This window comes from Danio rerio, chromosome 4, assembly GCF_052040795.2.
Source record: "Danio rerio strain M-AB ecotype USA chromosome 4, GRCz13ab, whole genome shotgun sequence".
NCBI classification, from domain to species: domain Eukaryota; kingdom Metazoa; phylum Chordata; class Actinopteri; order Cypriniformes; family Danionidae; genus Danio; species Danio rerio.
The window spans coordinates 61,610,001-61,621,360 of NC_141024.2; the positions used below are offsets into that span (position 1 = coordinate 61,610,001).

Consider the following 11,360-nt stretch of genomic DNA (forward strand, 5'->3'; position numbering starts at 1 on the left):
GGACTATATATAGATATTTTTTTGTTCCTCTGGTTAATGATTCAAAGAAATACAGAGATGGAACAGCTCCTAATTGTATCGAAATGTATATTTAAAACCAACTTACTCACTAGATAGTCCTAAGGGGGAGTGCACGAAAGGCCACATTTCCGTTTGCCCCGCTCTAGTTCATTTGTTTAGACAAGGAGTTAGCCAAAAGTTTTCCCAGGATACACCAAACTGCTTCCTTAATAGAAAACACCAATGATTCCAAAGTAGGCTCCCTACGAAGCAAAAAAAAACAAAAACAAATAAACAAATTAATAAATAAATAAATAAACTTAAAACACTTTGAAATAAGCAAGAGCTTGAACTTACCAGCTTCTTCATTTGTTCGGGCTGCTCCTTTAGTTGATTTTCAAGCTTTTCCATATCAAATTGGACAAAGGAAGATCAAATGTGTTTACATCTGGAATTTCATCACGTCTGTTTTGGTTTTGCTGTGAGAATCAGGCCCAGCAGCTGCTTTATGACTTTGCATGATTTTAAAACTTCAGTCAGTCATGCTAAAAAAGAAAAATAAGGAATCAGTATAAATCAACCTGTAGCTTATTCTCATACAACTTGTGTAAATACAGCAGTGGGTTTGACACTGCTGATATTCTCTAGTTGATCTTTACTTTCTAGCTGCATGACGAGTTGCAACAAGTTCTGTCTCTGCACTGGAACAAGGACTGTAAATGTTCATAGGCATACTGGAATGTTCAGCATCTGTGCATCTTGATTCTGGTCTTAAGAATTCTGGTGGTGATGATACTTGCGGTGCTGCATCGATTCCTGAAATCTTCATATCTGCTTTTTTTTTTTTTTTTTCTCGAGCCTCCTTGTTTTAAATAATTTTTCTTCATCACTGTCACTATAGTTGTGCCTTATTTACCATGATCAGATACATTTACAAAACATCATTTTAGTATAGTGCCAGGGCCAAACTCGCAGGTTGTAATAGATCTATGAAATAATGTGACAGTATGTGTTTAAAATAATTGCAAACAAACCTGTTCTTTCTTTAGGTGTACGACGGGCAATCATCGTCCTCATCTGTCTGCCAGTCAGACATCACAGTTGCTTTTGGATGTTTCTATAATAAAACATCACATTGTTGTTAATCTCCCCCTAAGAAAAGTTAAAATTCTGAAATACTATCGAAGTTAATTAATGGCTATAATACCTATGCTGTAAATAATCAGCACTCTAAAGGTTGCACAAGATTTATTCAGAAATTCATGCAGAGTAACAGCCTTATGAATCTTAGACATAGATTTGTAAGATGGCTAAGCACATGCATGATTTCAGCCATGACTTGCATATACTGACCTCTTCTGTGCCAAGCGTGTTTGATCTTGCTCAAGGATCTTGTTGTGAACTGTCAAACAAACAAACATACAACATTTTATACAAATGTTTATCTTCACTAGAATCAATATAAACATTAATAATGACTATTCAGAAAAAGCCTGAAATATATTATACCCAATTAGCATAAGCCTAAACTTATATTTAAAACCTAGACATTACTGGATGAATACAGAAGCTTTTGATTTACTTCGAGTCAGATGAAAGCCAATAACAGTAAATGTTCTAATCACTTTGTGACACAATGCACAAACCAGTTTATGAAAACAATAGGAAAGCAGATTAAGTCAATCAGTCATATTTCTTTAAAATAAGAAACCTTTTGGATCAGATAGTTGTAAGTTACTAAACACTGTTAACCTACCATAGTGGAAAATGTTTGATGATGATGATGATAGCTAATAACAATAAACCATTTCTGCCGTTTGTGAAGCAAATAGTAAAGTCTAAAAACCTCAAGTATGTCGAAAATGTATCAGCAGTTTACAGTTTTTAACGGACTTTAAGCACCCAACTATAACATGCCTATTCACTTGTTCATAAGAGCATGCCATTGGCATCTTTTGTCTCTGTGATGTGCCACAAAATTACCTCACGAACCTTTGTTAAACAAGAACAATAAGACTTAACCGAAAAAAATATTGTTACCTATTCATTCAAATCAGAATTTATAACTGTCAATAACCAAACAAAAAAACCCATCAAAATCTGCTTTCAGTTTTACATGCGCAAATTACAGTTTGAACATAAGATATAATTGATTCACATAGGCTAACACATATGAATTAAAGCACATACTAATATATTTCTCTTAGATAATTTAAAGAGAATAGTAAACAGTGTCGAGTTTCGTATAAACAAGTTAAACAATAATATTTTATGAATCCAAAACGATTCAGTTTTATTTACACAATCACATAATACTTTTGCATAAGTACACGCCTGTAAATTTATTTTGTTCAACACTCGCGGTACTTTATAATGTTTAGTTAACTCAGAAGTTAAAAGCACGTGTTTTGCCATATTAGTGTTAACAGATTTGTCTACAGAAACTAGCATACACACCAATTCGTTTTTAGTCATGTTTCTTTAAAATAATTTAAATAGTTTTCAGTTACTAAACACTGTTTCAACCTAACAAAGGAACAGGAACTTTCTCCCGTTTATATAGCAATTAGCTTCAGTCGTGTTTCTTTACAACAAGTTGCATTTCGTATCAAATTGTTTTAATATACTACACACTGTTACAACCTAATACTGTGTAGGGGATCAACCTACGTTTTGATATCGATCAGGGATTAATTAGCTCATTTCAATGAATCGGATCCTGAAGATTCGAATCATTGATTTGACTCAATTGAGTCAGATTGAATCAGATCAAAAGATTCACACTTTATCTACCATTTGTCCCGCAAATAGAAGACATCGTATCTTACCAATCTTGTTTATATCATTTACGTGGCCAACGATAATAACATAACACAGTATTGGATGATCTTTTAGCAAGGTAACAAGATCTACAGCTCGAGGCAATGACTTAGAAGCACATAAACAAGAACACAGTTCTTACAAAATGAGTACAAAGATTTATTGAGCTACACTACGATAAATGAAACTAACTACGTAATAAGCAAACAACAAACAAACACACACATTCACACATACACACAAAGGCAGTTCAGAGGATGCAAAATGAGTTGACAACGTCCCAAATTAATTCTAATAACGTTACTTCTTGCAAGATCTTAGAATAACACCTGAGAAACCACAAAAGCAGAGATATGGCTTATCTTTAACTGCTTAAGATCAATCTGCACAAGATCAGCAAGAGACAACATTAGTTTGTGTTACTTGCGCCCTTTTTGCTGAAGTCGAATCTCCCTCGCCGGCTGGCCTTGGGGAAACACGGTGCTCCTGATTGGGTAGTTTCTCGCTTCGATGACGTCTTTGGGATTCACGCGCTCGTGAATGGCTGTTGTCCTGGGTTACTGAGGTGACAGACTGCTGAGAGTCGGTTTGCGGAAGTTCATGCAGCTTCGGGAGTCCCGAAGCTTAAGAGGTTTGCGTGAAAGTTCGTAGTGACCCAATCGCGTGGCGGCGCGGTGTCCGGGCAGGCGAAAGGGGGCAGAGAGCAAAAGCATGCGCAAGCTAGCTGATGCAAAAAGCAAAGTTTCTTTGTCGCAGGGTGTTTTTAAGTGACCTGGTCTGGTTCGTCCCCATGGCACTGTCTGCCAATGAGCAGTTGCCATGAAGGGCGGGCCACACCCCGTACTGACGTAGGGAAGGTCAATAATTAACAGACTGCATGTAGATTTCAAGTGGTAAAACTCTTGCAAGATTGAAACTATCTTACATTAAACGTTATAAGATTAATACTGTTTGTACTACTAGTTTTTCATTTACACCAACGTATTGCAAATGTCACTAGCTTTCGTTCAATACCAGACATCATACATTTCAGACACATACAGAACATTTTACTCTGTTATAAGGGTTAAAACAACACATTGATTAACCTGGTTGATTTGCAATAAACAGCATAAGAGGAACATTATGGCATATTATTCAAAGATACATCTGCCTTAGTTCTAACATTTTAAGAGATTGTCTTTCATTCATATGCATTAAAGTTTCTAGAGATCTCTTTGTCTCTACGAAATTGTGCTTCTAGCAGGATGTGCCCAAGGCGAGCACATGACCAGGAGTCAATTAAAAGTCTCGTGAAATGGTTTCCGCTGAAGATCCTGTAAGGGCCATTGTTTTTAATTTAACTGATTTAATTAATCATTGGCTAGTTAGCCGAAGGGTACTAGAACATCTGCGGAGAAGTACTGGTCAGAGGAGCCCGAAATCAATTGGCGCTCTGTTATCCTGATGGTATAAGCCCTCAAGCTAGTTCAATGAATGAGACCATTGGAGATGCCCAAGATTTCAGATTCAACTTGTGTTGACCACTGCAATATGCCGATGAGTTCCTTCATCTCCCCCTTTGACTGGCGATGTTCCCGGTGTGAACATTGGCAGGCACTGGAACAAACAGGCAGAAGCAGAGAGAACAGGCAAACACAAGACACAAACAACATCATCACTAACTGAATCTTGGTGCAGGGTTTAGGCACTTTGGAATGCTCGGGTTAGCAATGCTCAAGGTGTAGAAGAGCATAGTTTAGTATGATCAGAATTTAGGCTTTTAAGACTAACCGAGGTATTGAAGGTTCAACGAAGTTGTATAGGCATTATCTCAATCAGTAAAGAATTTAATATTTTGGTCAGCGTTATCGCATCTAAGCATGCGCGAGATGTGGGGCGTGCACATTTGAACAACTTTTGGATAGCCTTTACTCGCTCGTGGAGGAAGAGGGCAAGTGTCAAAGTCAACGTATACCCTACAATGCTATTTTGACGAGAGTCGAACCAATAAATTTCATTCTTTATCCTCAATCCCTTTTTCGGTTCTGGATTGAAGATGAAGAAATGTGGTTAACAAATCTTTTGAGTTTTCGCCTAAAACGTGTCGTCAGACAGGTGCTACAACGTTAGATTACCAATACAGCGATCACACCTTTAAGGCATTGATCCGTGAGGCTTGGTGAAAGGAGTCAATCCTAATTCTGAGCTCTGGACTTAAACATCATCTGTGGGGGTTCCCTGATGAGGCAAGAGAAATTAATTAAAAGACAGAGAGAAAGAGAAAGAAAAGAACACTGAGACATAAGGACATTGAGTGAGGTTAACACAACAAACAAGTGTCACATATGTAATAGCTCCTCTCTACTAGAGATTGGTCCTAGTAGTGCAGTGGAGGGGAGAGTGCATGTATTGGGTTTAGGAAACATAGCTAGGGCTAGGTGTCTTCCTAAAATGGCACAAATGACAACAACAGTTTAGCGTTAAAATAATAGTTTAGGATAGTGGGTCTGTGTCAGCAGGTTGGTTCCTCCCCCTTTCTGGTCACTTGGAGTTGAGGGACTGGAGTTGGCACAGGTAGGATTTGGATTGATTCTGAGTTCAGCTGCGTGGCAAACGATCAAGACAGCACTCTTAGGAATTGGAAGGGTTTCATCCACAAGTGTTTGTGTGATGCAGTGGTGACCTGAGGCATCAGGTGTTGAGTTAGCGTCTAACTCTGGTGTTCAGGTACAGTCTATTGAGTCTTTGAAGTTATGGTGCTTACAGTTCTCTGTAAGTGAGGTGAAGAGGTGCTGTTTAGTGAGGTCGTTGCTTGTCAGGCAGAATCAGGTTTTCCTTTCCTTTCCCACTTCCGATCCGCTTCCCTTCGTTGGAAGAACTCTTTCAGGATCATTTTCATCAGTTCTTGAGGGTCAAAACATGGTGATGTTGTCTCTTGTGGGGATTCAGTTGGAGCTTGATCAGCGTGGAATCTTTGTGAGTTCTTTCGTTGACCTCTTGGGCTGGTTGCATCAAGGTGGTGTTGCTTTACCTTGGAAGTACCACTTGATTCCCACGAGCTTGTCCCCCTTTGGTTTACAAATGAGGTAGACCTGTTCCACGGTCTCTCCCGGTGACGTTCAGGTGAGTGTTGTCGTCCAGACAGTCCTTTCCAGCGACGGTTCCACTGTTTGGGTCTGGTATCAGCATGACAGTCTCGTTGTCTGTTGTAGGACGACACATTCCACTCACTGGGAGGTAGTCTAGCATTGTCTGGGTCTTGGGCACCCTCAAGGGCCAGATCTTGACTTTGAGTGTTGAAGTCATAAACAGCAGGGATTTTGGCACTCTTCTCTGAAGCCGTCTTTTGTTTGACGTATGCTTTATGTGCCAAATCTCGTATTTGCTGAGTGTTCATGGTGTGGGGGCATGCAAGAACCCCAAGATGGTGGCTTACCCCAGGATGGAGGTTTCTCAGGAAGAGGATTTTGAAGTTCAGGTCCTCTTCCATCTCAGGTTCATTGCGGGTGCCGAAGTAGGCTCGTCTGAGTCTGCTGTAGTAGGCTTGAGAAGACTCATGGCGACTTTGTTTCGTCTCCAGGGCAGCTACAAGTCCTTGTTCAGACTCGATGTCATCAAACTCTCTGATGAGGGCTTCTCGGAGCAGGAGGTAGTCAGTCTTTGTGTGAGCCGGCTGACGGTCCAGGAAGCTGCGCACTTCAGGGCTGGAGGTTGCTCGGAGCAAATACAGTCTATCTTTGTCAGTGACATTGGGTCGCATTTCCAGGTGAAAGTCAATGTCCTGCAGATAGGCGTGAACATCTTGGCTACCTGGCAAATTCGGCGTGAACTTGCCCAGGTTCTTGACTAGCTTGTCAAGGTCTTTGAGGTCCAGGCCACAGGGTGATACGTGGCTGTCTGGAACAGAAGGAGATGGTGAGGGTTTTGGCAGTGACCCCTCAGCTTTCTCATTGTGTGTCAGTTCATATGCATGCTTGAGTTCATCTTTAATGCTGTTGGACTCTTCTTTGATGTAGTCCAGCTGCTGCGTTAGTCGTCTGACCTCATGTCTAGCTTCACTCAGGTGAGTTTCGAGGGCTTTGATTCTGCTGTCCTTGTCTTTAGAGTCAGCATTTACTTCTTCCAGTAGCTGTTCGATATACTCAAGCTTGTTAGCGACGTCAGCATGTTCGGCTTTGGCTTGCTCCATTTCTTGGGTGGTGGCGGCTAGAGTCTCATGAAGTTTATCAATCTCCTCTTTGGCAGCTTGATCAGTCTCATCTGGCTGTTCCGGTCGTTCCTGAGCCTCCAGTTCTAGCTGGTTGATGCGGGACTGCACATGTGTCAGCTTGTGCTGGAGCTGGGCGGAATGCCTGTCACTCAGCTTAAGGGTGGCGATGAGGACGTGACTCAAAGTACCTGTGATCTTGGCTAGGTCTTTGTGATTGTAGCTTTTGCTCGGGTCTTGCTTCATAAGGCTGTTCAGGTTCTCATCCAGCTGGTCCTGTGTCAGATGCTGTAGCGTTTCGGCGGCCTTAGGGAGGAGGCTGTCCGTTGCAACACTTAGCCATGCTTCTAGGTCCTTCCAGTGGCCAACAGGTTCTTTAGGGTGAGCCATGTTTGCGGCGATGAGGGGGAAGACCTATAACCGACCCTGACACAGACCTAGAGGGGAGAGAGAGAGAAAAGGACAAAAGAAAACAAAAACAAATGGCAAACAAAAAGTGTCAGGGTGTAATGTCAGGTGCGAGCTACTGCTGAGTGTGGAATAAACAAGTGGCTGTTGTTCTCTGTGACTGTGATCCTCTAGGGGGCGTGCATCTAACTTGTAGTCTCTGTGGGGACAGTCAGTAAACACACACAGTTAGAGAACAGAGGAAGAGAAGAAGACTGACAAGGAGTAGAGTGATAATTGGCTGCTTCCAGGTTCCTAGAGAGAACAATTCCTTTAGGTTTGTCAAGCATGAGGTGAAAGAATGCTTCTCTGCTGGAAGTTGGAGATGGGGAGCTCTAAACACCAGGACTGTGATTGTTATTAAATTTCCTCCGCTGTGAAAGAAAGTACAATAACAATGACAGTATTGGTTTCTTACTCATTAGGATTGACACCATACACCAAGTAGACCACTTTTGGATGTGAATCTAAAATCGGATTTGAAAACACCTGTCTTCTAGTTGACTCGTTTCGTCCTTAATCAGGTAGCGTCCTATGGCGAGAAAGGGTAGAGAGTCAGATCATTTTAACACGAAATGTTTAGGTTTCACAACATCTGTTAAATGTTTCTAACATTCTCTGCTTTCATGATTCACACAGGTACAATCTCAAAAGGGCAGACGTAGTCAACTCGGAAGAAGACAGTTAAAAGAAACAATAGAAAGTGAAGCAAGTTTTCAAATTACAAAGTTGACAAAGCGGTGGCACTGTTGAGTCAATACATCAAAAGGGGTTGGTTTATTGTGTTATCAAGACAACTAATTAGCCTAAGTAGACAGGAAAATCCTATATTTCCTTCGGGGTTTGGCTAATCGAAGGCTACTGCTCTGGTATGCTAGGTTTAACGATGACTATGGTTCAGTTGTAGCCACCTACAGGCTACACTGTCTCATTGCATCAACCAAACACCAGGGGGAGCACTGTCCTGTGAGGCAATTTAATACCTGAAGGATAATAAAAAAAAAACTTGATTGCAAATGAATTTAAAACTAATTCAAATTAGTAATGACATGAAATTATTCAGAAATCTGATTTTATCAATAACCTTGATTAAGAGTTGCTATAATTAAATAAATCAATAATTGTAATAGAAAAGGAAACCAAACACCAATTAACTATTAATGAAATTAAAATTTCCAAATAGCAATAATGTTGGTTGAGACTAACACTCAGTGAGGTTGTCATTAAAGTCATAAACACAATTATGATTTAATTAATCAGCAAGCATTCCTGCAAATCAGTTATGAGAATAAATCAATTTCAAAATCAATGATGATAGGGAATGCGTGGTATTCCTGATGTCATTAAATTTGATCAAAAGTGTTTATTTAAAATTAATCAATAACTGTTATTGAGATAGGGCAGCCAAGCATCAATGAACTATTAAATGAAATTAAAATTTCAGAATAGTGATTGTGTTTGTAAAGTCCTAGGACAATAAATGTTATAATTTAATTAATCCGTAAACACTGTGCTTATAAATCAACTTCAAATATCAACAGTCATAGAAAATGGTTGTTCCTATAATGTTGATAAGTTTCAGAAGAGAAAAGCATTAATCATTAATTAAGCATTAAGCATTAATTTGATTGAGCAATCAAAAGCATTATGTTATAGTCATAAACTATAATTCATTGCTAATAAACCAACAACTTATGAGCATTTGAATTAATAAAACAGGCCAGGTTAAGCAGGAAAAGCATTTGACAAATGTGATTAAACCAGCGATGAGTTCGCGTACAATAGGGTTTACTAAATCTGCATTGGTCAAAGCCTTTTCCAAGAAAGGGAGAAAAATGAGAAATAAGGCAAATAGCCTATAAAGAGTGAGAAATCAAGATTCAAAATCTCGCTAGCGTGAATTAGGTTGTCACTTCAACTGAACACACTGCATTCAAGACCACAAGAAGAGCACTACTACACTAGCCTTTAATGCTATAATGGCATAGCCATACCACACACTTCAATGCAACAGCGTGAGCTTCAGTTAGCTTAGCCTTGTGCTAATGTCTACAGCCGATGCACGTGCGGAGGACTGCGCATGCGCACTTGAGAGTACTCTGAAAGTCTTCCAGGACTTTCGGGAGGCTGTTACTATGACGACGTACACAGAATTAACCAATATGCGGTTATGCACACAAATTTACATGCATCACGTGAAATAGCGGCGCATTTCACACTGCTCAACAGAATATAGCACTGTTAAGATCTCGGCGGATCCCAGCGCTCTGTGTCGAGACCATTCACAGTCAAAGACACGCGTGGATTCAATCACGCACACTTTACTTGATCAAGATAAGTTCTCCCGTGAGAATACGCTCTGCCGCTCTCTCGAGCGCGGCGCGCTGAGTTCACTAACTCTGTTGTTAGTGAATTAAATGGCAAAAAGACAGTTTGTCTAACTGTTTGTTAGTTTGACCAGGGAGAAATGCACAGTTAGTCTTTAAAGCTGGGACACGCACCTTTAAATCAACTGTGAAGGCCTTATAGGAGAAAGAATAAGGAACACGCTTATTGTTTCTCAATCCGTGCGCTTTACAGCGACGTATCGTTTTTGTCTCATGGACAAATAACTATTTACTGCAGTTCGCTTTCTCAAAAGCACTCGAGTTGCGCATTCATGCGTTTAAACACACTGGGTACCACAATAAATCATACAGTAACACAATAACTTTGTTTCTCTGTCTCTGATCTATTCTTCCGGACAAAATAGAAAAGATAAACAATGTTTTTGTGCTTAAAAGTCAGATCGTGCTGTGCCTAAAAATTCTCCACCATTAATATGTAGGGGATCAACCTACGTTTTGATATCGATCAGGGATTAATTAGCTCATTTCAATGAATCGGATCCTGAAGATTCGAATCATTGATTTGACTCAATTGAGTCAGATTGAATCAGATCAAAAGATTCACACTTTATCTACCATTTGTCCCGCAAATAGAAGACATCGTATCTTACCAATCTTGTTTATATCATTTACGTGGCCAACGATAATAACATAACACAGTATTGGATGATCTTTTAGCAAGGTAACAAGATCTACAGCTCGAGGCAATGACTTAGAAGCACATAAACAAGAACACAGTTCTTACAAAATGAGTACAAAGATTTATTGAGCTACACTACGATAAATGAAACTAACTACGTAATAAGCAAACAACAAACAAACACACACATTCACACATACACACAAAGGCAGTTCAGAGGATGCAAAATGAGTTGACAACGTCCCAAATTAATTCTAATAACGTTACTTCTTGCAAGATCTTAGAATAACACCTGAGAAACCACAAAAGCAGAGATATGGCTTATCTTTAACTGCTTAAGATCAATCTGCACAAGATCAGCAAGAGACAACATTAGTTTGTGTTACTTGCGCCCTTTTTGCTGAAGTCGAATCTCCCTCGCCGGCTGGCCTTGGGGAAACACGGTGCTCCTGATTGGGTAGTTTCTCGCTTCGATGACGTCTTTGGGATTCACGCGCTCGTGAATGGCTGTTGTCCTGGGTTACTGAGGTGACAGACTGCTGAGAGTCGGTTTGCGGAAGTTCATGCAGCTTCGGGAGTCCCGAAGCTTAAGAGGTTTGCGTGAAAGTTCGTAGTGACCCAATCGCGTGGCGGCGCGGTGTCCGGGCAGGCGAAAGGGGGCAGAGAGCAAAAGCATGCGCAAGCTAGCTGATGCAAAAAGCAAAGTTTCTTTGTCGCAGGGTGTTTTTAAGTGACCTGGTCTGGTTCGTCCCCATGGCACTGTCTGCCAATGAGCAGTTGCCATGAAGGGCGGGCCACACCCCGTACTGACGTAGGGAAGGTCAATAATTAACAGACTGCATGTAGATTTCAAGTGGTAAAACTCTTGCAAGATTGA

At 40.4% G+C, this 11,360-nt stretch overlaps 1 protein-coding gene across 1 annotated transcript; it reads right to left on the reverse strand.

The window, feature by feature from the left end:
- Positions 1-2,966: 2,966 nt before the first annotated feature.
- Positions 2,967-7,403, reverse strand: crestin. The gene has a single exon (NM_130993.2). The coding sequence runs from the start codon at positions 7,397-7,399 to the stop codon at positions 5,618-5,620; it is 1,782 nt and encodes a 593-aa protein (NP_571068.2). The 5' UTR covers positions 7,400-7,403; the 3' UTR covers positions 2,967-5,617.
- Between the last annotated feature and the right edge of the window lie 3,957 nt (positions 7,404-11,360).

Bases quoted from the DNA above. Each gene is read 5' to 3' on its own strand.
- crestin (NM_130993.2), bottom strand. From the start codon at position 7,399: ATGGCTCACCCTAAAGAACCTGTTGGCCACTGGAAGGACCTAGAAGCA.